We start from the raw sequence: 25,445 nt of genomic DNA, 5'->3' as shown, positions 1-25,445 counted from the left end.
CCCTGGGCTGGCATATATTGATACAGATATGAACTATTCTCTATCAGAAGAAAAGAGAGAGAGAGAGAGAAACTATTTGCTAAATGTGCTTTCAAAATTCAGCCATCTGGTCTTGGCAAAATAAGGAAATTCTATAAAAGTAGTTCCATTTTTATTAAGGGGCATCCAAAACAGTCATATCTCCTGGAGCTGTTTATTTCTCTTAAGTTAAAACAATTAGTAGACTAAATGTTGGTCACTCTGGCCAGGAAATTGAATCCTTTTAAGAAAATCAATGTATGACCATCCATTTAGCATAATGTTAATAAAATGTAATAATGGTGTCAGGATTACAGAAACTCTTTCGCTTTTAAAAGAAAACTGACCTGGAAGATTGGATGATATTCCTGAATCATTGCCAGAGTATCAAGCTTGTTGCCTAGAGCTGTCTGAATCAGGTGCACCATTTGTCTGAAACATCACTTCTTTGCATTACTGCATTCATGGGCACAGCACTCCCATGGTGATGTGTTGTTCTAGGTGCAAACACTCAGCCCAATGTATCCCATTAAGAAGGCATCTTCTGTTGATTCTAATGATTCTTCTCAGTGCATGCACAATGAGCCTCAAGAGCAAACATATTCTTGTCCTTACACTTGACCATCTTTAAGGGCTGTTAGAGATGGTCAAGGACAGGCATTCGACCACTGAGTTGTGTAGCTAATGCAGTGTTCCCTGCATTGCTGTCTTATTTCATTGTCATATCAAATCTAACATCTGCAGTGACAAGTGCTCTCTTTCAGGCTTTCCTTCTTCTCCGGCAGAAAAACAGCCTGGAGGCTAACGGTCTAAACTCATTGCTGATCCTGCATTTGGGAGGAGGCCTGCTATGTAGGGGGCCTCTTCATTCTCTTTCCCTGAAGTATCAGCAGGGATGGATTGCCCTGGGTGGAGGTCTGATACAGAGCTCTCATGATATAAAGGTGGTCTCCTTGGGTTCTTCTGCCAGAGTACAAGCAAGGCTGGAAGGTCCTGGGAGGTGGCCTGATATGGAGGCTGCCTTTTTTGGTTCTTTCCTGTCATGCTCTACAGAGAGCCACCCCCACGGCTTTTCTTCCTGCAAAGGAAATGGAGGTGCCACCTCCTAGCTGTTCCCCCAGGGCCAAATCAGTCACTCAGTTTGACTCCGCCTGGATCTAAGCCTCCAGCTGCTGCTTTGGCTCTTGGTGGAAAATAAGAGGGCTGGAGAATAACATTTGGCCTCGAACTTGGGCCTTCCAGCTGTTGTTTGATTACAGCTCCCATAGTCCCCAGTAGTCGCAGTAGCCAATAGTCAGGGTTGATGGGAACTGTAGCCAAACAGCAGCTGGAGGGCTGGAGTTGTGCAGCCCTGCCCTAAATCAAGCTTCCTCTTCTGCATCACCATTCCATCCTCTTCCACACGGGGCAGATCCCTCTTCAGGGCCAAAATCCAGCCTCCTAGCCATACATGTTGGGGCAGACAAGCTCTGTATGAGCCTCCTGGCAAGGAACTGTCTATCTTGAGCTACATCTTGAACCTCTCAAACATCTCTTGGCCCTGAGTGGACTGGCCAAGAGAGTCTTTTCTGTAGCTGAGTTTGACCCAAAGACCTTTTTACCCAACTCTACCCAAAGAATATTCAAAGCAAGACAAATGTATTTTCTTTAAAATAAAACATTTTATTTTTTAAACAATAAATATGCTAGTTCTATTGCTGTTCTGTCTCTACATCCTATGAAAACAAATATTTAATTTTTAAAAAATATATACACAGCATTTTATTGCTACTTATGTAAATAGTAGCACAGTTGTCTCTTTTAATTTGCCTTCCCCTTCTTCCTCAGCAACGTCCAGCTCCCTTGGAGGAACCACGATCCCCATAGTGGCTTCCACCCTGGCCAGTCTGCCCCTTAGCCGCCTCAATTGTCCCCTCAGTGCCTTGAAGCTTTGTAAGCATTCCTGGCAGATGCGGAGGTCTCTTTGGCCTTGAAGGAGAGAAAACAAACAGGGTGAAGGGGCCTGTCCTCCACCATGTCAGTCCCTGCATGGACTTCTAGTCCCCTTCCATGCTCAGCACAGACTCCTCCTCTCTGTCTTGAAAACCCTCCATGGCTATGTACCCCCACCCCCGGTGAACTTGCACCTCGTCAGGTTGATTTTTGCTCTTCCAGCTTCTCTGTCTTCAGGAGCCACCTGAAGGTCTCCTGCTCTCTAAAACAACTCTTTCTCTTCTCTCTCGCTGACCCTTGGGTCTGGAACAGCCACTCAGATGTGGCCCCTCGTCTCTCTCCTATCCCTCCAATGATACCTGAAAACCCACCTCCACTGCGCAGACTTTGGCGTAATGCCTCAGTAGAGGCAGCTCCATTGGCTTGAATTGAATGCCCCTTATGCTTTCCTCTCCCATTCCTCCTCTTCCTCACTTCTCTCTCCAAAGCCAAACTTTAGACCAGGGGTGTGTCTAGGGTAGGGCAGGCAGGGCATGTGCCCCGGGCGCCACTTGAAGGGGGGCGCCATTTTGTAAAATTAATCTTTTTTTTAAAAAAGGCTGCCAAAAACAAAATGGCCACCGTGCATGCTCAAATGGCCTTTGTGAGGCCCTAGGTAATGCCAGGCTTTGCAGAAGCCATTTGAACATGCACGGTGGCCATTTTGTTTTCAGTAGCCTTTTTTTTTTGAAAAAAGATTATTTTTTAAAACAGCCACTGCACATGCTCAAATGGTCCCTGCGAGGCCCTAGAGGCCAGCGGGGTGAAGGGGGACCTTTTCAACCCCCCCAGCCTTTAGGAAGCCCCCCAAAGGGGCTACGGGTAAAAATAATAATAAAAATATAATATAAGACACTGTACACATATTCAGATTGGCACTATGTACAGAGAATCAGGGCTTGTGAATACAGAGCTGATGCTTATGAGCTAGGATTGTATTCATTTGCTCTTACTTTGCTTCTTGTGATAAGTGAGTTAAATGTGATGTCTTGCTAATATGGCTATTAATGGTGAGTTTGTCTTTGAATCAGTGTGAAATCCTTAATATTAAGGCGCACTGGGAGTTTCTTGCTCTCTTTCTCTCATTTTAACTGTCTTTCTGAAAGACTAGAATATATTCCAAGCAGTGACACAGTTTACTCTGCATATCCTTTAATTATTTACAGAGTATCTGGGAAAAGTCAAATTCTCCATTTATTTTTAAAACTTATGTAATGGTGATGCTACAATGCATAGTAGAGAATTAGACAGGCACTTCTGTTTAGTTTTCCAAGTACACCTCCACATAGTATTTCGGTATTTCATGAGCCCCCACATACTGAAATTTGTAGTTTTCCAGCATTTTTTGGTCTGGCTAAGTCCACTGCTAAATAGTTTTTGAAATATTAAAAGAGTAACGAGCTTGACTTGTATTTTTCAGCTGATATTATGGTAAAGTTATCTGAAAGATGGGTGTCAGATGCTTGGACAGGGGGCCCAATTTCAGTGTTTGCCCTAGGCGCTATTTTCCCTAGATACGCCTCTGCATGTGAGCCCCCATCTGTAGCCTGAAGTGGTGCAGCCCAGACCGCAGAGAGGACTGTGACCTGGTTTTCTCTAGCTGCGGGCCTGCTAGAGAAGCACTTCATGTTGGAAATTCTCTGTGGTGAGAGAATTCCTTTCTCAATATAGCAGAGTGCACAGAGGCACAACACAGCGGTAGATTAGTTAGGCATGCGTGTGTGCTGTGAGTAAAATAACTTGGAGCCAATTCATAGTTTCAAATCAATATAAAAGGCATTTATTAAGGAACTCCATTCTAGATAGGAAAGTGAGGATTTAGGATCTCTAATCTATCTATCTAGGTGTATGCAGATGGATTCTGCATCCTCTCTGCACAAATGGTGCAGGGAGAGAACTTGCCATGTTGCAAGGTAGGCGGGCAGGTAGCAAGTGAGAGAGAAGGAAGGAAGTTTGAATCCCCTGAGATTAGCAATCTACACATAAAAGGGATAGCATCAGAGCAGTGGAGAAGGGATGACAAATGTCTTGACCCTCTGGCCCTCTAACTCACTAGTCTGTCCTCCACTGTCTGAGACAAGAGACAGCGCAAAGTCCTTTAACTTTCCAACACCCCCTCTCGATGTCTCGTGACTCAGCTCACAAGATTCATTTTCTCTCTCAGCTTTTCAAAGCAGGGTATTGGTAGTGGCTTAGTGAGTGTGTCTGCAAGCATTTCATTTGTCGGGCAGTAGATCAGCTTGATTAGTCCATCCTTCTGCAGACTTCTCACTACATGGTACTTCACATCAATATGTCTGGTACTCCTCTTTACATCTTCTTGTTTGGAGAGTTGAATGCAGCTTTGGTTGTCTTCATACACTGGTATGGGCTGTGGTACCTCTGTACCTAGGTCCTTCAGTAGTTGACACAGCCATTGTATCTCGTGACAGCCCTTGTGCAGCTGATACATATTCCGCTTCAGTGGTTGATGATGCTACAATGTCTTGCTTTCTGCTTGACCAGCTTATCGCTCCATCTCCATAGAAAATTATGCAACCACTGGTGGATTTCCTGTCTGTTATATCTCCACCCCAGTCTGCATCTACATGTGCTTCTAGTTTTGGTTGACTGTTAGCTGGCAGCTTGAGCTTAAAGTGTGCAGTACCCTTTAGGTACCTAACAAGTCTTTTCATTGCATTCCAGTCCTTGACTGTTGGTGATGCAGTCTTTCTACAAAGCAAGCCAACTGCTGTGCTAATATCTGGCCTAGTGAGTGTACTAATGTATAAACGCTTACCCAAATCTTCACGATATCTATGGTTGTCAGATAGTGGCTCAGTTTGATCTTCTTGCTTTATGTAGTTCACTTCCATTGGAGTTGGTGCAGGATTTGCATTTTCCAGTCTGAGCAAGTTTATCAAGTCTTTAATGTTCTGTTCTTGTTTGATGAGGAAACTTCCATCTTTCTCTATTTGTACTTGAATGCCCAAGTAGAGTGCAATGTTGCCAAGTTGCTTGACTTCCACTTCTTTGTTCAGATGATGCATTATTTCCTTGCTGTCATCTGGATTTTCATAGGCAAGAATCAAATCATCAACATACGCCAAAATATAAGTCCACTTGCCACCTATGCATCTCGTGTATAGACAGGGATCCGCGTTGCTTCTTTTGAAGTTTGCTTGAAGCAGCATATCATTCAGTTTTATGTTCCATGCTCTGGCAGCATGCAAGAATGCAGTTTTCACGTCTAGGTGTTCAACATACATTCCTTTGCTAGCAGCAATACTTAACAGAGTCTTTACTGTGGTATGCTTAACCACTGGTGCAAAGGTTTCATCATAATTTTCTGGTTGTGGTAGCTGGGATATTTCCTCCCATGATGAAGGTTCTGGTTGTTCCGCTGTTCTTGTGAGGTAGGACAGCCTCGGAGCTGGAACACCTCTGTTTGAGCGCATTGATCGCCTCACCTCACCCTCTGTGGTCTCTTCCATTACCTCGGGTGCGTCTGGTGGATTGCTGGGGGTCTCGAGTGTGGTTGGATCTGGATCTGCTATCTCCTCCTCAATTCCTCTGAGATCAGGAAGCATGATCCAGTCATCAGGGTGCTTGGTCTGGTTGCTTGCTTCAGTATAGGCCCCCTCTTTCATTCTCTTCAAAACACACCACTCTGCTTATGGTTATCCTGTTAGTGTCAGGATCCAGAATTCTGTAGGCTTTGGATTGTGCTGCGTAGCCTACAAAAATCCCTTTTGTGGCCCTAGCCCCTAACTTAGTCCTTTTTTCCTTTGGGATGTATGAGTAAGCCGTGCTTCCAAAGACACGCAGGTGCGTCACTGACAGCTTATGACCATGCCAAAGTTCATAAGGTGTTGTTTCTATAGGCTTTGTGTGCATTCTGTTTTGTATGTATGTGGCAGTCATGATGCCTTCTCCCCAGAATTTCTCTGGGAGGTGTGCGTCTGTGAGCATGCATCTTACCATGTCCAGCAGAGTTCTGTTCTTTCTTTCTGCGATTCTATTTTGGGGCGGGCAGTAAGGCACCGTAGTTTGATGCACGATTCCATGTTCTCTCAGGAACTGCTGTGTGGCGTTGGACATATATTCTCCTCCATTGTCTGTGCGTAGGATCTTTGGCTTCCAGCCAAATTTGTTGCTTACCATTGCCACATATCCTTTCAATTTCTTGAGCATCTCTGATTTTTCCTTTAGTAAATAAACGCACGTGTATCGTGAGAAATCATCTGTTATAGTTAGAAAATATTTTTGATTACCTATGGTTGCTGGTAGTGGTCCAGAAATATCGCTGTGGATCAGATCCAGGGGTTTTTCACTTTTCCTTTCACTCTGCTTTGGAAATGGCTGGTTTACTGCTTTGAACTCAAGACAAGAAACACAGTTAGTTACAATGTCACATGGTACAAAATCAATGCCATTGGCTAATCCTTTTTCCTTCATGTTCTGGATTGATTCAAAACTTCTGTGTGCCAACCGCCTGTGCCATAATTGCAAGCAGTTTCCATGCACGCATAACTTAGCAAGATTCACTTCATTAGGCTGGTATGCCCCAGGTTTGTACTGGGCTGGTCTTTCTCTGTCTGTATTTGACTGCTCTTCCACATGATAAAGACCTTTGAAATTAGAGCTTACAAGGCAAACTTCTCCATTCTGGGTAACAACACATTGTCCACCTTTAATATACAGTTCATAGCCTTGTTGCTCTAGCTTGGATATTGAAATCAAGGAGCTTGAGAAGTCAAGGATATACAAAACATCTTTGAGAAAAAATGGTTTAACAGATCCATCCAGCAATTTGCAATACAAAACTCCTTCGCCTTTCTTCTTGGCTTTAATTGTAGTATTATTGCCCAAATAAACAGTCTCTTCAGGAATATCAAACAGTTCAGTATAGAAATTTAGATTTTTAGAGATATGTACAGATGACCCAGAATCTAAAATAAACTTCTCACTGCCTTGTGTTAGATTAACATTATAGCTCTTGTTGAAATGGTTTCTGTTGGAATATCTTTCTGTATTAAAATGATTCCCATTCTCCTTAGTAGAATCAGCTCTCTGTTGTGCCCAGACTACAGAGAGCATCTAACACCACCTCCTTCAGTAGCAGAAGCTCTGAGGGAAAATGGTCTCCAAGGCGCACCTGGGAAAATAGAGCAGAGACTCCATTCCCACCCTTGGTGCCCAAGACTGGCCCAAAGTTTGGGCCACAGGATGGCATGCCTGGAGGCTTGGTAGACAAGCCATTGTCAAGGAAGATCCAGGAGTCCAAGGTCTCCTCTGACGTGCTGAATAGCTGCTTCTCTGACACCCAGAAAATGACAAGGGACCAGGTGACACCATCTGGAACCTCCATCAAGACAAAAATACTGAAGCAAGAATCAGAAATGAATGCTCCTGAGAGGAAGAGCCAGCAGCATCAAAGCGCTTCAGAAGAAGCTCATGGCAGCATCCCTCAGGGAGCAGTGACCTCCATGCTCTATACCAGGACAGCTAGCTGTGAGTATTAGGCCTAATTTTTCAAGCTAGTCAACCTGTGTCTGGACTGCACCACTTCAGACTGCGGGGCGGGGAGGATCATTGACATGCCTGAATGTTAAAGTCTTTCCACATAAAAAGCTAGCATGTCAAGGAGAACGTTCCTGACACTGTAGTTTCCTGAATGTGAGGAATTGTTTTCAAAGGTGGACCATTCAATGGTGTGAATTATTCCCATCTGCAGTCTGAGGGAATACTGGCTTGCCTAAAGCCACCTAGAGGCAAGAGCTGACCCGAGGACATTGCCGCCTGTACTTCACCCTCCAAGTCATTGTGTTATATCTGTAGCACAATGGATTCTGGGCCTGAAGTGGACAGGCGGTTGCTTGTATTAAATTCCCCTTGGGATTGACATACTGGGGTTGGGAGGATTTTAAAGAATCATCATAGTAAAGTGATAACAGAGATCAATTAAACCAACAAATTCCCTCACCCTCCCAAGGCCCTGCTTAATTGAAAACATCTCAACCATTTATTGGATAGTGAGGTGGCACTGGCCCAAAGGACCTCTTTGGGAAGCCAGTGAAAGTGAAGCTGTCTGAGTCCTTCTCCTCCCTTTCCTCTGGTCCAATGTACAGACTTCCAGAGACACGGGATCATTGTGTTTGTCCCTTACCTCATGCTAAAGCCTCCTGCCTCTTGCCGCGATCCCCAGCTTCAGTGAAAACCAGCCCAGCTAGTGTGAGAGCCAGGGTCCAGCTTCTGGAGGTCATCTTGAAGGGAGACACCTGCCCAGGAGGCCAACCCAGGTTGCCTAAAGGTCCTACCCAGAGTGTTCAACAGCACCGGCATGGTGCACGTCCAGCAGTTGGGTCAGAGGCTGCACAGCCTGGTAAAGGTAACCAGTTGCAAAGTATTTTGGAGGAGCCGACACCCAAGACCCAGTTCCCTGCCAAACAGACATCCCAGCCTTCTCCCTTGCCCTCTGTTATACCCACCCAGACTAACCTCCAGAAAGTTACATATGGCAGGAATAACACAAAAGATGCAGCAAATAAGATAACAGAGCTCTCTGAGGCAATGAAGGCCCCCTCATGGTGATTTGTGTCCCGAGCCCTGGAGGAGGAGCCCCCTCAGCCCACACCCATCACCTCCAAGAAAGAAGGAGAAGTGCCAAAGGGCACACCATGGCGCAGCAGAAAAGCTACCATGCCTGAGAGGGTGCTGGCTAGCCCCCTCCCAAAAATTCCTGAAAGTTTTTGGAGAAGATTTGCCAAAGGGGATAAATGTGGTACCCCCCAAACCAGCAAACAAAGGAGCCATGGCACTCTGGGGATATCCAGCTCCCTAAAAGCTGGAGAGGAGGACACTCCTGGAGGTGTGGTGAGCCCAACTGAGAGTTCTCTCATGAAAAAAGCGGAAAACCAGGCAGCCGGGAAACCCCAGTCCAGGCGGATGGTTCACAGAGTAAGCTGGTCAGATACCCTCCCCAGCCAACCTCCTGCCCTAGCTAAGGCTGGCAGTGCCAAGCAGATGCTGGGAGCCACACCTGCTGTGACGCCAAGCCAAGATTCTCAGCAAAAGGTGAAGCAACAGCAGGGTATCATGAAGGGAGCTACGGAACTGACGACGACCCCCCTGCCTCTTCTTGTCCAGAGCCATGGCACTGTGGGACAAGAGCCACAAGCAGAGCATGGCACAGAGAAAGCAACCACACCGTTGCCCGCAGCCTTGCCCCTTGCTTTCCAGAGTGATAAACTTCGGCCAGAGGTGTCGCAACCAGGGAATGGACCCCAGAGAGCTGCCAGCCAGATACCGACAACCACGCCCATGATTTGCGAGAGCCATGATGCTTCGCAACTGGTGCCCCAACCAGAAAATGACATAGACAAAATGTCCAAAGAGAAGACTATACCCATGCCTCTTGTTGGCCAGGGTGATGGCCCTTTGCCACAGGGGTGGCAGCCAGGGAGTGGTGTGAAGTGTGCTCTCCAGCAAAAGACTCCAGCCACGCTTCTTAACCACCAGGGTAATCATGCTTTGAGAGAGGGGCAGCAAATGCAGAGAGCCTGTGATATGCCAGCCAAACCACTCCTGCCCACAACCATCCCTTCAATGCCCCATCCAGAGCAGAGAGACGAAGAGAGGCCTGTCATGGTAGGACTGGCCCCAGACTTCCAGGGACCTCCTGAAACCCCTTCACACATGAAGCACCCTGTGTGCCCAGGCTGTGGCCACTGCAGATCCTCTTGTTCCCACCGCCATACTCAGCAAGACCTGCCAAGTGGGCCACAACCGACAATGAATGGTGGCCACGAGCTGGAGATGGGCCACAACCAACCAGACATGGAACACCCTGTGTGCCCTGTCTATGGCCACTGCAGATCCTCTTGTTCCCACCCCCATACTCAGCAAGATCCTTACCTGCCAAGTGGCCCACAACTGACCATGAATGGTGGCCATGTGTATATGGGTCGTGCGCATATTAGGTCATGTGGACATGACTTGGACTTAAGGCTCAAGAGGAGCCATGCCAGGAAAAGGGGGCCATTGGAGGACACGGAGGTGAATGCATTTCAGGAGCCTCTTCGGGGGCAAGACCGTAGCATCAGGAAATACCACCTCAAATCTGATCAGGAGGAGGACCAGGAGGACCCTCATGAGTCTTCAAGCCAAATTAAGTATCAACGTCTGAAGAATACCACAAACTAGGCTTGCTGCCCTCTTATGAGGTGGTTTAAAAAGAAAAGGGCAGCCCCAGAGAAGTGCCCCACCAGGCCTAGCATGCCCCAGCAAGAAAGAAAGACCAGGACTTCCACAGCTCTGAAGAAAGGCCTATGACAAAAAAAGCAAAAGATTCCTTCTGCCTTCAAGCAAGTCTGGGACTGGATCCGAGGGAGAAGAACAAAAACTGTCAAGCTCCCTAAGAAGCAGGCTTCAGCTCCTCTTCCTCGAAAATTAGGGAATGCAGCAAACATGACTTCCTCCTCCCAAATATTTCCCTCTTCCCAGTATTCAGCTTCTGGATGCCGCCTAAAGTTGGGAGCTGACCCCACAAAGCAAGCATTCCACACAGCTGAAGGAAAATTAGGGGTTCCCCCCATTCTAGGAGCTAGGCCTCAAACCCTAGGAAACATTGACCACTATCTCCTTAATCTTCCCCCGAGGCCTTCCAAACACATGTCTCCCAAAGATAGTCTCCAGTTTGTGTCTAGAGAGAGAGTAGCTCCCAGAGGATCTGGGACCTCCTTCACCAAAGCATCACCTAGTGCCCCCAAATCTTTCGGGACTACCAAGCAAATAGCAGTTTTAATTCACAATGATGCAGAGACTGCCACAATGGCCTCTCAGAAGTTGTCCCATGCCAGGCAAGAAACTCCAAATCTGGGAAGATGCCACCAAAATAATCAGGAAAGTGGGAGGCTCCATGACCAAGCAGCAGATGCCTCATATCCCAAGGAAAGTGAATAATCTTTCCAGCAAATAATTTATAAATCCTATCCCAGTCTATCCAATTTCTGGAAGAAAGCAAAATAAATAAATAAATAAATAAATAAATAAATAAATAAATAAATAGTATCTATAAGTTGTTGTTTTAGTGTTTATATTAGGAAAATGAATTGTTGGATTTGAGGTTCTGCTATCAGTCTATGCCTTAGTCTTCTGAAAAGGCCTATGATGGAGGAATATCTGATCACGCAAGGAGAACCTGATCATCTGTCCCTCCCACAGCTACTGTTCCTTTCAGCTGGAAGTTGTCATGCACAGGAAGAGGGAATATGAGGCCTGGCTATGGGGAGGAAGCTGGGAGAAATACTTGCAGGTTGAGAAAAGAATGAGGTTATTCAGTGTGAAAAGAGGAAGAGGGGGAATGTCAAGAAGGAGGTGTTTTCTGCTACAGGGTACCACCATCACATCATGGCCATGACTTTAAAAAGGCCCAGAAAGTCTTAATGAACAGCTGGCCCTGAAGCTGTGTGTGGTGTGAACTCAGAATACTGTCTGTGTGTGCCTCCCAGGGGCAAACTAGTCTCATGTAGAAGACCATCATGAACAGGGTTTGCCCCTCTCCCTGGTGGTCCCTCGATAGAGAGGGGTGAAGATGGGGGCTCCTATGGAGTTGGGGGCCCGGGTTCTGAGAACCTATCCGCTCAATTACAGCTACACCCGTGGTCATGAAGCTCTCCTGTTTGTGATCGTTTCACTATATATCAGCTCCATGCTGCTTAGTCTCTACCTTTTATGCCTTCTTCAATTAAGCTTGTTTAGTTTAATTTATTTATTTACGATCATTAACCAAGAACAAAACCAAAAATTACAAAGGTTGCAATAGCAAAAAAACAAGTATCAGACAAATAAACAATATCACAGTAGCAATTAGAGCGATAACAATCATCATCACAGCAGTCTCGTGAACAGTCCGCGCTCCTCTTTGAATCAGTCAAGGAGCTACGCACCCTAATGGCTATATAACAACATTTTACCATGGCATAAGAAATAAGGGAATCATTATCCACAAGTAAAAATTTAACGAAAAAGTCATCAGAATGTAACCAAAGAATCTGGTCAATAAGGGTAGAGACAGTGCCTCAACTCCCGATAGAAATTACAATACAATAAAATATGAGCAATAGTTTCGATTTCACCAGAGCTGCAAGGACAAAGCCGAGCCTCCATGGGTAGATGTCAAAACCTCCAGTAAGCAAGCCTGAAAGGAAAGCATTAAAACAGGCTCTCGAGAAGGCTCGGCGGAATTTAGAAAAAGAAATAGATGTCAGATTTGGTGCAGAAGAAAAACCCAACCTGATCTTTAGTTGTCTGTAGAATGCAGGCAGAGAAGCCAGCTCATTCTGCAACTCAATATCCTCCAGTCGCTGACACAGGGGCGTATCTAGGGTGGGGCAGGCAGGGCACGTGCCCCGGGCACCACTTGCAGGGGGGCGCCATTTTGTAAAATTAAAAAAAATTGGCTCCCAAAAACAAAATGGCCACCGTGCATGCTCAAATGGCCTCTGTGAGGCCCTAGGGCATGCCAGGCCTTGCAGAAGCCATTTGAGCATGTGCTGTGGCCATTTTGTTTCAAGTGGCCTTTTTTTTTTTTTAAAGAAAGATTATTTTTAAAAATAGCCACTTCATATGCTCAGATGGTCCCTGCGAGGCCCTAGAGGCCAGCGGAGGGAAGGGGAACCTTTGCAGTCCCCCCCCCACAGCCTTTAGGAAGCCCCCAAAAGGAGCTACAGGTTAAAAAAAAATTAAAACAATTAATATAATATAAGACACTGTACACATATTCAGATTGGCACTATGTACAGAGAACCAGGGCTTGTGAATACTGAGCCGAAGCTTATGAGCTAGATTGTATTCATTTGCTCTTACTTTGCTTCTTGTGATGAGTGAGTTAAATGTGATGTCTTAATAATATGGCTATTAATGGTGAGTTTTTCTTTGAATCAGTGTGAAATCCTTAGTATTAAGGCCACTGGGAGTTTCTTGATCTCTTTCTCTCATTTTAATTGTCTGAAATACTAGAATATATACCAAGCAGTGACACAGTTTACTCTGCATATCCTTTAATTATTTACAGAGTATCTGGGAAAAGTCAAATTCTCCATTGATTTTTAAAACTTATATAATGGTGATGCTACAATGCATAGTAGAGAATTAGACAGGCACTTCTGTTTAGTTTTCCAAGTACACCTCCACATAGTATTTGGGTATTTCATGAGCCCCAGCATACTGAAATTTGTAGTTTTCCAGCATTTTTTGGTTTGGCTACGTCCACTGTTAAATAGTTTTTGAAATATTAAAAGATTAATGAGCCTGACTTTTATTTTTGAGCTAATATGGTAAAGTTATCTGAAAGATGGGTGTCAGATGCTTGGACAGGGGGCGCAATTTCAGTGTTTGCCCTAGGCGCTATTTTCCCTAGGTACGCCTCTGCTTTAGACTGTATGCTCCTGGTGGCAGGGAACTTTTGCCTATGTACATTGATGACACTATAAGGAGGATTTGCAATATGCACAATTGTATATCATCCTCCTTGGTTTCCTGTTTCATCTCAGCTTAAACTCAAAAGGGCTGATATTTGTTTTCCTTTTAGCATTCATATTCTGCTCTCCCTCAAGCAGCTCAGGGAGGTTTATACATGGTTATTTTTTCCTCACAATAACCCTAAGAGGTAAGTTAGGCTGTGGGACAAGTGACTGGCCCAAAGTCACCCAGAGAGTTTCATGACTGGATGAGAATTCAAACCTGGGTCTCCCTGGTCCTAAGGAGGTACAGCTGAAATACATACACATCTTTCCCCCACTTGCCCCCACCTCAGGTTCCCTCTACTTCTTCTATTGTATCCCTGCCTCTGTTTTTAGACTATAAGTTTTTTAGATTGTAAAATCACAATGAGGATGGAAAAGGTAGAGGTTATGGAGTGCTGCCTCTGTGAGACTTACGGTCATGCAGCTGATGGACCTGCATCTCTACCAAACTGCAGAGTTTCTTTCACATTGCTGAGGTCCAGCTCCAGAGGAGGTGGGGAAGGAGGACGAGGTGGAGAGGGATGCAGGAGGAGGGAAGAGGTGGAGGGTGGGATGGAGGCAACCTCAAGGGAGGCAGAGGACAATGATGAATCAGACCCAGAGGGCTGGAGAAGTGCAGCAGGGCCTGCAGGAACATCTGCAAGAGAGAAGAAGAAGCAGGAGGTCAGCTGCAAAGGCTGACACCCTACCACACCCACCATCACTTGCCCTCACTGCTCACTCTGAGAAGCTGCTTGGATTACAGGCACTGGAGTTTGGACACATGAAAGACAGAAAATGAAGGAACACTTCAGCAAGCACTGACAACCCACTCACAGGCCTCCCCCCCTGAAACCTTAGATGCAGACTCAAATCAAGCATTTCAACATGAAATAAACAAAAGAGCCGTTCTTAGCCCAGCAGCAATTTCATGGGCATGCTGTGAACATACCTTCCCTTTCCCACTGCTGCAGCCGAACTTCACTGTGGATGAGCCTTGTCTGCATGTGTCCAATTTGCAGGTTGATGGCTCGGAGAGAACGAGGGAACTGTTGGGAAATGCGGCGAACCCTCAGTTCTGCAACAAAGAGAACAAAAAGGAACAAATGTTGTATGTGCTGACCAGGCTGAGTACTGGTGACTTGCAAAAAGGGCAGTGTTAGGGCTTAGTCCCATCATCTGGGCTGGGTATCAAAACTGCAGCTGATCTTTGTGCTGGGTGTATATGCAAAAGGTTTCTGAGGTGTCGCAATACTTACGCTGCTGGACATAGTCATGCTGTAATCCTTTGAGGAGTTCTACTTCTTGCTGAAGATAATTATCAGCAATGGAAGGCTCTAGTAAGGACTCCGACACAGAAGCTGCTTCCTTTGGAGTGTCTGTGAGGATGGAAGGACCTGGCACTGAGGTATCCTCAATGAGCACTTTCCCCAGTAGGTCATTGGTGATGCAAGGTTTTGGAAGGGGCCCTGGCATCGAGGTTACCTCAATGAGCACTTCGCCCAGGATGTTGTTGGTGATGCGAGGTGCTGGAAGGGGTTCTGGCACGGAGGGTTCCTCAGCGAGCGCTTCCCCCAGGATGTTGTTGGTAATGTGAGGTGCTGGAAGGGGTTCTGGCATGGAGGATTCCTCAATGATAGCTTCCCCCAGGAAGTCATTGGTGATGTGAGGTGCTTGAAGTGGTTCTGTCACAGAGGGTTCCTCAGTGAGCTCTTTGCCAAGGATGTTGTTGGTGATACGAGGTGCTGGAAGAGGTTCTGGCATGGAGGGTTCCTCAGTGAGCTCTTCCCCCAGGATGTTGTTGGTGATACGAGGTGCTGGAAGAGGTTCTGGCATGGAGGGTTCCTCAATGAGTGCTTCCCCCAGGATGTCATTGGTGATGTGAGTTGCTAGAAGGTGTTCTGTCACAGAGGGTTCCTCAATGAGCTCTTCGCCAAGGATGTCGGTGATACAAGGTGCTGGAAGGGGTTCTGGCACGAAGTGTTCCTCAATTAGCTCTTCCCCCAGGATGTTGTTGGTGATACGAGGTACTGAAAGAGGTTCTGGCACGAAGTGTTCCTCAGTGAGCTCTTCCCCCAGGATGTTGTTGGTGATGCGAGGTGCTGGAAGGGGTTCTGGCATGGAGGGTTCCTCAGTGAGCTCTTCCCCCAGGATGTTGTTGGTGATACGAGGTGCTGGAAGAGGTTCTGGCATGGAGGGTTCCTCAGTGAGTGCTTCCCCCAGGATGTCATTGGTCATGCGAGGTGCTGGAAGGGGTTCTGTCACAGAGGGTTCCTCAATGAGCTCTTCGCCAAGGATGTCGTTGGTGATACGAGGTGCTGGAAGGGGTTCTGGCACGAAGTGTTCCTCAGTGAGCTCTTCCCCCAGGATATTGTTGGTGATACGAGGTGCTGAAAGAGGTTCTGTCACAGAGGGTTCCTCAGTGAGCTCTTCCCCCAGGATGTTTTTGGTGATGCTAGGTGCTGGAAGGGGTTCTGGCATGAAGTGTTCCTCAGTGAGCTCTTCCCCCAGGATGTTGTTGGTGATACGAGGTGCTGGAAGGGGTTCTGTCACAGAGGATTCCTCAATGAGCTCTTCCCCCAGAATGTCATTGGTGATACGAGGTGCTGGAAGAGGTTCTGGCATGGAGGGTTCCTCAATGAGTACTTCCCCCAGGATGTCCTTGGTGATCTGAGTTGCTGGAAGAGGTTCTGGCATGGAGGGTTCCTCAATGAGCGCTTCCCCCAGGATGTTGTTGGTGATGTGAAGTGCTGGAAGGGGTTCTGTCACAGAGGGTTCCTCAATGAGCTCTTCCCCAAGAATGTCATTGGTGACACGAGGTGCTGGAAAGGGTTCTGGCATGGAGGGTTCCTCAATGAGTGCTTCCACCAGGATGTCATTGGTGATGTGAGTTTCTGGAAGGGGTTCTGTCACAGAGGGTTCCTCAATGAGCTCTTCCCCCAGAATGTCATTGGTGATATGAGGTGCTGGAAGGGGTTCTGTCACAGAGGGTTCCTCAGTGAGCTCTTCCCCCAGGATGTTGTTGGTGATACGAGGTGCTGGAAGAGGTTCTGGCACAAAGTGTTCCTCAGTGAGCTCTTCCCCCAGAATGTTGTTGGTGATACGAGGTGCTGGAAGAAGTGAGCTCTTCCCCCAGGATGTTGTTGGTGATACGAGGTGCTGGAAGAAGTTCTGGCATGGATGGTTCCTCAGTGAGCGCCAAGGATGTCGTTGGTGATACGAGGTGCTGGAAGAGGTTCTGGCATGGAGGGTTCCTCAACGAGTGCTTCCCCCAGGATGTCATTGGTGATGTGAGTTGCTGAAAGGGGTTCTGTCACAGAGGGTTCCCCAATGAGCTCTTTGCCAAGGATGTCGTTGGTGATACGAGGTGCTGGACGGTGTTCTGGCACGAAGTGTTCCTCAGTGAGCTCTTCCCCCAGGATGTTGTTGGTGATGCGAGGTGCTGAAAGAGGTTCTGGCATGGAGGGTTCCTCAGTGAGCTCTTCCCCCAGGATGTTGTTGGTCATGCAAGGTGCTGGAAGAAGTGAGCTCTTCCCCCAGGATGTTGTTGGTGATACGAGGTGCTGGAAGAGGTTCTGTCATGGAGGGTTCCTCAATGAGCGCTTCCCCCAGGATGTTGTTGGTGATGTGAGGTGCTGGAAGGGGTTCTGTCACAGAGGGTTCCTCAATGAGCGCTTCCCCCAGGATGTTGTTGGTGATACGAGGTGCTGGAAGGTGTTCTGGCATGAAGTGTTCCTCAGTGAGCTCTTCCCCCAGGATGTTGTTGGTGATACGAGGTGCTGGAAGAGGTTCTGGCATGGAGGGTTCCTCAGTGAGCTCTTCCCCCAGGATGTTGTTGGTGATACGAGGTGTTGGAAGAGGTTCTAGCATGGAGGGTTCCTCAGTGAGCTCTTCCCCCAGGATGTTGTTAGTCATGCGAGGTGCTTGAAGAAGTGAGCTCTTCCCCCAGGATGTTGTTGGTGATACGAGGTGCTGAAAGAGGTTCTGGCATGGAGGGTTCCTCAGTGAGCTCTTCCCCCAGGATGTTGTTGGTGATACGAGGTGCTGGAAGAGGTTCTGGCATGGAGGGTTCCTCAGTGAGCTCTTCCCCCAGGATGTTGTTGGTGATACGAGGTGTTGGAAGAGGTTCTAGCATGGAGGGTTCCTCAGTGAGCTCTTCCCCCAGGATGTTGTTAGTCATGCGAGGTGCTTGAAGAAGTGAGCTCTTCCCCCAGGATGTTGTTGGTGATACGAGGTGCTGGAAGAAGTTCTGGCATGGATGGTTCCTCAGTGAGCGCCAAGCATGTCGTTGGTGATACGAGGTGCTGGAAGAGGTTCTGGCATGGAGGGTTCCTCAATGAGCGCTTCCCCCAGGATGTTGTTGGTGATGTGAGGTGCTGGAAGGGGTTCTGTCACAGAGGGTTCCTCAATGAGCTCTTCGCCAAGGATGTCGTTGGTGATGCGAGGTGCTGGAAGGGGTTCTGGCATGAAGTGTTCCTCAGTGAGCTCTTCCCCCAGGATGTTGTTGGTGATACGAGGTGCTGGAAGGGGTTCTGTCACAGAGGAATCCTCAATGAGCACTTCCCCCAGAATGTCATTGGTGATACGAGGTGCTGGAAGAGGTTCTGGCATGGAGGGTTCCTCAATGAGTGCTTCCCCCAGGATGTCCTTGGTGATGTGAGTTGCTGGAAGGGGTTCTGGCATGGAGGGTTCCTCAATGAGCGCTTCCCCAGGATGTTGTTGGTGATATGAAGTGCTGGAAGGGGGTCTGTCACAGAGGATTCCTCAATGAGCTCTTCCCCCAGAATGTCATTGGTGATACGAGGTGCTGGAAGAGGTTCTGGCATGGAGGGTTCCTCAATGAGTGCTTCACCCAGGATGTCCTTGGTGATCTGAGCTGCTGGAAGGGGTTCTGGCATGGAGGGTTCCTCAATGAGCTCTTCGCCAAGGATGTCGTTGGTGATACGAGGTGCTGGACGGTGTTCTGGCACGAAGTGTTCCTCAGTGAGCTCTTCCCCCAGGATGTTGTTGGTGATACGAGGTGCTGGAAGGGGTTCTGTCACAGAGGATTCCTCAATGAGCTCTTCCCCCAGAATGTCATTGGTGACACGAGGTGCTGGAAAGGGTTCTGGCATGGAGGGTTCCTCAATGAGTGCTTCCCCCAGGATGTCATTGGTGATGTGAGTTTCTGGAAGGGGTTCTGTCACAGAGGGTTCCTCAATGAGCTCTTCCCCCAGAATGTCATTGGTGATACGAGGTGCTGGAAGGGGTTCTGTCACAGAGGGTTCCTCAGTGAGCTCTTCGCCAAGGATGTTGTTGGTGATACGAGGTGCTGGAAGAGCTTCTGGCACAAAGTGTTCCTCAGTGAGCTCTTCCCCCAGGATGTTGTTGGTGATACGAGGTGCTGGAAGAAGTGAGCTCTTCCCCCTGGATGTTGTTGGTGATACGAGGTGCTGGAAGAAGTTCTGGCATGGATGGTTCCTCAGTGAGCGCCAAGGATGTCGTTGGTGATACGAGGTGCTGGAAGAGGTTCTGGCATGGAGGGTTCCTCAATGAGTGCTTCCCCCAGGATGTCATTGGTGATGTCAGTTGCTGGAAGGGGTTCTGTCACAGAGGGTTCCTCAATGAGCTCTTCGCCAAGGATGTCGTTGGTGATACGAGGTGCTGGACGGTGTTCTGGCACGAAGTGTTCCTCAGTGAGCTCTTCCCCCAGGATGTTGTTGGTGATGCGAGGTGCTGAAAGAGGTTCTGGCATGGAGGGTTCCACAGTGAGCTCTTCCCCCAGGATGTTGTTGGTCATGCGAGGTGCTGGAAGAAGTGAGCTCTTCCCCCAGGATGTTGTTGGTGATACGAGGTGCTGGAAGAAGTTCTGGCATGGATGGTTCCTCAGTGAGCGCCAAGGATGTCGTTGGTGATACGAGGTGCTGGAAGAGGTTCTGGCATGGAGGGTTCCTCAATGAGCGCTTCCCCCAGGATGTTGTTGGTGATGTGAGGTGCTGGAAGGGGTTCTGTCACAGAGGGTTCCTCAATGAGCTCTTCGCCAAGGATGTCGTTGGTGATATGAGGTGCTGGAAGGTGTTCTGGCACGAAGTGTTTCTCAGTGAGCTCTTCCCCCAGGATGTTGTTGGTGATACGAGGTGCTGAAAGAGGTTCTGGCATGGAGGGTTCCTCAGTGAGCTCTTCCCCCAGGATGTTGTTGGTGATATGAGGTGCTGGAAGAGGTTCTGGCATGGAGGGCTCCTCAGTGATCTCTTCCCCCAGGATATTGTTGGTGATACAAGGTGCTGAAAGAGGTTCTGTCACAGAGGGTTCCTCAGTGAGCTCTTCCCCCAGGATGTTGTTGGTGATGCTAGGTGCTGGAAGGGGTTCTGGCATGAAGTGTTCCTCAGAGAGCTCATCCCCCAGGATGTTGTTGGTGATACGAGGTTCTGGAAGGGGTTCTGTCACAGAGGATTCCTCAATGAGCTCTTCCCCCAGAATGTCATTGGTGATACGAGGTGCTGGAAGAGGTTCTGGCATGGAGGGTTCCTCAATGAGTGCTTCCCCCAGGATGTCCTTGGTGATGTGAGTTGCTGGAAGGGGTTCTGGCATGGAGGGTTCCTCAATGAGCGCTTCCCCCAGGATGTTGTTGGTGATGTGAAGTGCTGGAAGAGGGTCTGTCACAGAGGATTCCTCAATGAGCTCTTCCCCCAGAATGTCATTGGTGATACAAGGTGCTGGAAGAGGTTCTGGCATGGAGGGTTCCTCAATGAGTGCTTCCCCCAGGATGTCATTGGTGATGTGAGTTGCTGAAAGGGGTTCTGTCACAGAGGGTTCCTCAATGAGCTCTTCGCCAAGGATGTCGTTGGTGATACGAGGTGCTGGACGGTGTTCTGGCACGAAGTGTTCCTCAGTGAGCTCTTCCCCCAGGATGTTGTTGGTGATGCGAGGTGCTGAAAGAGGTTCTGGCATGGAGGGTTCCTCAGTGAGCTCTTCCCCCAGGATGTTGTTGGTCATGCGAGGTGCTGGAAGAAGTGAGCTCTTCCCCCAGGATGTTGTTGGTGATACGAGGTGCTGGAAGAGGTTCTGGCATGGAGGGTTCCTCAATGAGCGCTTCCCCCAGGATGTTGTTGGTGATGTGAGGTGCTGGAAGTGGTTCTGGCATGGAGGGTTCCTCAATGAGCGCTTCCCCCAGGATGTTGTTGGTGATACGAGGTGCTGGAAGGTGTTCTGGCATGAAGTGTTCCTCAGTGAGCTCTTCCCCCAGGATGTTGTTGGTGATACGAGGTGCTGGAAGAGGTTCTGGCATGGAGGGTTCCTCAGTGAGCTCTTCCCCCAGGATGTTGTTGGTGATACGAGGTGTTGGAAGAGGTTCTGGCATGGAGGGTTCCTCAGTGAGCTCTTCCCCCAGGATGTTGTTGGTCATGCGAGGTGCTTGAAGAAGTGAGCTCTTCCCCCAGGATGTTGTTGGTGATACGAGGTGCTGGAAGAAGTTCTGGCATGGATGGTTCCTCAGTGAGCGCCAAGGATGTCGTTGGTGATACGAGGTGCTGGAAGAGGTTCTGGCATGGAGGGTTCCTCAATGAGCGCTTCCCCCAGGATGTTGTTGGTGATGTGAGGTGCTGGAAGGGGTTCTGTCACAGAGGGTTCCTCAATGAGCTCTTCGCCAAGGATGTCGTTGGTGATGCGAGGTGCTGGAAGGGGTTCTGGCATGAAGTGTTCCTCAGTGAGCTCTTCCCCCAGGATGTCATTGGTGATGTGAGTTGCTGGAAGGGGTTCTGTCACAGAGGATTCCTCAATGAGCTCTTCCCCCAGAATGTCATTGGTGATACGAGGTGCTGGAAGAGGTTCTGGCATGGAGGGTTCCTCAATGAGTGCTTCCCCCAGGATGTCATTGGTGATGTTAGTTGCTGGAAGGGGTTCTGTCACAGAGGGTTCCTCAATGAGCTCTTCCCCCAGGATGTCATTGGTGATACGAGGTGCTGGAAGGGGTTCTGTCACAGAGGGTTCCTCAGTGAGCTCTTCGCCAAGGATGTTGTTGGTGATACGAGGTGCTGGAAGAGGTTCTGGCACAAAGTGTTCCTCAGTGAGCTCTTCCCCCAGGATGTTGTTGGTGATACGAGGTGCTGGAAGAAGTGAGCTCTTCCCCCAGGATGTTGTTGGTGATACGAGGTGCTGGAAGAAGTTCTGGCATGGATGGTTCCTCAGTGAGCGCCAAGGATGTATTTGGTGATACTAGGTGCTGGAAGAGGTTCTGGCATGGAGGGTTCCTCAATGAGTGCTTCCCCCAGGATGTCATTGGTGATGTGAGTTGCTGGAAGGGGTTCTGTCACAGAGGGTTCCTCAATGAGCTATTCGCCAAGGATGTCGTTGGTGATACGAGGTGCTGGACGGTGTTCTGGCACGAAGTGTTCCTCAGTGAGCTCTTCCCCCAGGATGTTGTTGGTGATGCGAGGTGCTGAAAGAGGTTCTGGCATGGAGGGTTCCTCAGTGAGATCTTCCCCCAGGATGTTGTTGGTCATGCGAGGTGCTGGAAGAAGTGAGCTCTTCCCCCAGGATGTTGTTGGTGATACGAGGTGCTGGAAGAAGTTCTGGCATGGATGGTTCCTCAGTGAGCGTCAAGGATGTCGTTGGTGATACGAGGTGCTGGAAGAGGTTCTGGCATGGAGGGTTCCTCAATGAGCGCTTCCCCCAGGATGTTGTTGGTGATGTGAGGTGCTGGAAGGGGTTCTGTCACAGAGGGTTCCTCAATGAGCTCTTCGCCAAGGATGTCGTTGGTGATATGAGGTGCTGGAAGGTGTTCTGGCATGAAGTGTTTCTCAGTGAGCTCTTCCCCCAGGATGTTGTTGGTGATACGAGGTGCTGAAAGAGGTTCTGGCATGGAGGGTTCCTCAGTGAGCTCTTCCCCCAGGATGTTGTTGGTGATATGAGGTGCTGGAAGAGGTTCCGGCATGGAGGGTTCCTCAGTGATCTCTTCCCCCAGGATGTTGTTGGTGATGCTAGGTGCTGGAAGGGGTTCTGGCATGAAGTGTTCCTCAGTGAGCTCATCCCCCAGGATGTTGTTGGTGATACGAGGTGCTGGAAGGGGTTCTGTCACAGAGGGTTCCTCAATGAGCTCTTCCCCCAGAATGTCATTGGTGATACGAGATGCTGGAAGAGGTTCTGGCATGGAGGGTTCCTCAATGAGTGCTTCCCCAAGGATGTCATTGGTGATGTGAGTTGCTGGAAGGGGTTCTGTCACAGAGGGTTCCTCAATGAGCTCTTCTCCAAGGATGTCGTTGGTGATACGAGGTGCTGGACGGTGTTCTGGCATGAAGTGTTCCTCAGTGAGCTCTTCCCCCAGGATGTTGTTGGTGATGCGAGGTGTTGAAAGAGGTTCTGGCATGGAGGGTTCCTCAGTGAGCTCTTCCCCCAGGATGTTGTTGGTCATGCGAGTTGCTGGAAGAAATGAGCTCTTCCCCAAGGATGTTGTTGGTGATACGAGGTGCTGGACGAAGGTCTGGCATGGATGGTTCCTCAGTGAGCGCCAAGGATGTCATTGGTGATACGAGGTGCTGGAAGAGGTTCTGGCATGGAGGGTTCCTCAATGAGCGCTTCCCCCAGGATGTTGTTGGTGATGTGAGGTGCTGGAAGGGGTTCTGTCACAGAGGGTTCCTCAATGAGCTCTTCGCCAATGATGTCGTTGGTGATACGAGGTGCTGGAAGGTGTTCTAGCACGAAGTGTTCCTCAGTGAGCTCTTCCCCCAGGATGTTTTTGGTGTTACGAGGTGCTGAAAGAGGTTCTGGCATGGAGGGTTCCTCAGTGAGCTCTTCCCCCAGGATGTTGTTGGTGATATGAGGTGCTGGAAGAGGTTCTGGCATGGAGGGTTCCTCAGTGAGCTCTTCCCCCAGGATGTTGTTGGTGATACGAGGTGTTGGAAGAGGTTCTGGCATGGACGGTTCCTCAGTGAGCTCTTCCCCCAGGATGTTGTTGGTCATGCGAGGTGCTTGAAGAAGTGAGCTCTCCCCCAGGATTTTGTTGGTGATACGAGGTGCTGGAAGAAGTTCTGGCATGGATGGTTCCTCAGTGAGCGCCAAGGATTTCGTTGGTGATACGAGGTGCTGGAAGAGGTTCTGGCATGGAGGGTTCCTCAATGAGTGCTTCCCCCAGGATGTCATTGGTGATGTGAGTTGCTGGAAGGGGTTCTGTCACAGAGGGTTCCTCAATGAGCTCTTCTCCAAGGATGTCGTTGGTGATACGAGGTGCTGGACGGTGTTCTGGCATGAAGTGTTCCTCAGTGAGCTCTTCCCCCAGGATGTTGTTGGTGATGCGAGGTGCTGAAAGAGGTTCTGGCATGGAGGGTTCCTCAGTGAGCGCCAAGGATGTCGTTGGTGATACTAGGTGCTGGAAGAGGTTCTGGCATGGAGGGTTCCTCAATGAGTGCTTCCCCCAGGATGTCATTGGTGATGTGAGTTGCTGGAAGGGGTTCTGTCACAGAGGGTTCCTCAATGAGCTCTTCTCCAAGGATGTCGTTGGTGATACGAGGTGCTGGATGGTGTTCTGGCATGAAGTGTTCCTCAGTGAGCTCTTCCCCCAGGATGTTGTTGGTGATGCGAGGTGCTGAAAGAGGTTCTGGCATGGAGGGTTCCTCAGTGAGCTCTTCCCCCAGGATGTTGTTGGTCATGCGAGGTGCTGGAAGAAGTGAGCTCTTCCCCCAGGATGTTGTTGGTGATACGAGGTGCTGGAAGAAGTTCTGGCATGGATGGTTCCTCAGTGAGCGCCAAGGATGTCGTTGGTGATACGAGGTGCTGGAAGAGGTTCTGGCATGGAGGGTTCCTCAATGAGCGCTTCCCCCAGGATGTTGTTGGTGATGTGAGGTGCTGGAAGGGGTTCTGTCACAGAGGGTTCCTCAATGAGCTCTTCGCCAAGGATGTCGTTGGTGATATGAGGTGCTGGAAGGTGTTCTGGCACGAAGTGTTTCTCAGTGAGCTCTTCCCCCAGGATGTTGTTGGTGATACGAGGTGCTGAAAGAGGTTCTGGCATGGAGGGTTCCTCAGTGAGCTCTTCCCCCAGGATGTTGTTGGTGATATGAGGTGCTTGAAGAGGTTCTGGCATGGAGGGTACCTCAGTGATCTCTTCCCCCAGGATGTTGTTGGTGATGCTAGGTGCTGGAAGGGGTTCTGGCATGAAGTGTTCCTCAGTGAGCTCATCCCCCAGGATGTTGCTGGTGATACGAGGTGCTGGAAGGGGTTCTGTCACAGAGGATTCCTCAATGAGCTCTTCCCCCAGAATGTCATTGGTAATACGAGGTGCTGGAAGAGGTTCTGGCATGGAGGGTTCCTCAATGAGTGGTTCCCCCAGGATGTCCTTGGTGATCTGAGTTGCTGGAAGGGGTTCTGGCATGGAGGGTTCCTCAATGAGCTCTTCGCCAAGGATGTCGTTGGTGATACGAGGTGCTGGACGGTGTTCTGGCACGAAGTGTTCCTCAGTGAGCTCTTCCCCCAGGATGTTGTTGGTGATACGAGGTGCTGGAAGGGGTTCTGTCACAGAGGATTCCTCAATGAGCTCTTCCCCCAGAATGTCATTGGTGATACGAGGTGCTGGAAGGGGTTCTGTCACAGACGGTTCCTCAGTGAGCTCTTCCCCCAGGATGTTGTTGGTGATACGAGGTGCTGGAAGAGGTTCTGGCACGAAGTGTTCCTCAGTGAGCTCTTCCCCCAGAATGTTGTTGGTGATACGAGGTGCTGGAAGAAGTTCTGGCATGGATGGTTCCTCAGTGAGCGCCAAGGATGTCGTTGGTGATACTAGGTGTTGGAAGAGGTTCTGGCATGGAGGGTTCCTCAATGAGTGCTTCCCCCAGGATGTCATTGGTGATGTGAGTTGCTGGAAGGGGTTCTGTCACAGAGGGTTCCTCAATGAGCTCTTCGCCAAGGATGTCGTTGGTGATACGAGGTGCTGGACGGTGTTCTGGCACGAAGTGTTCCTCAGTGAGCTCTTCCCCCAGGATGTTGTTGGTGATGCGAGGTCCTGAA

General features: G+C 49.0%; 1 protein-coding gene across 1 annotated transcript; it reads right to left on the bottom strand.

Moving 5' to 3' along the window:
* Positions 1 to 13,891: 13,891 nt before the first annotated feature.
* On the bottom strand, positions 13,892 to 15,198 carry LOC128341118 (uncharacterized). Its single transcript, XM_053287226.1, has 3 exons — positions 14,735 to 15,198; positions 14,428 to 14,553; positions 13,892 to 14,133 (listed from the first exon to the last, which is right to left on the bottom strand). The coding sequence occupies exons 1-3, from the start codon at positions 15,093 to 15,095 to the stop codon at positions 13,913 to 13,915; spliced, it is 708 nt and encodes a 235-aa protein (XP_053143201.1). The 5' UTR covers positions 15,096 to 15,198; the 3' UTR covers positions 13,892 to 13,912.
* Between the last annotated feature and the right edge of the window lie 10,247 nt (positions 15,199 to 25,445).

This window comes from Hemicordylus capensis, chromosome 1, assembly GCF_027244095.1.
Source record: "Hemicordylus capensis ecotype Gifberg chromosome 1, rHemCap1.1.pri, whole genome shotgun sequence".
In the NCBI taxonomy this organism is placed as follows: Eukaryota; Metazoa; Chordata; class Lepidosauria; order Squamata; family Cordylidae; genus Hemicordylus; species Hemicordylus capensis.
Note: the sequence above shows the minus strand (reverse complement) of the source record. Positions and strands in the feature narration are given on the sequence as shown.

What these genes read in the sequence shown, in the direction of transcription:
- LOC128341118 (XM_053287226.1), bottom strand. Translation starts at nt 15,095, where the DNA reads ATGCCAGAACCCCTTCCAGCACCTCACATTACCAACAACATCCTGGGG. An exon ending in GCATGACTATGTCCAGCAGC is followed by an intron (nt 14,554 to 14,734) that starts GTAAGTATTGCG and finishes TCTTTGTTGCAG; the next exon opens with AACTGAGGGTTCGCCGCATT. An exon ending in GCAGCAGTGGGAAAGGGAAG is followed by an intron (nt 14,134 to 14,427) that starts GTATGTTCACAG and finishes TCTCTCTTGCAG; the next exon opens with ATGTTCCTGCAGGCCCTGCT.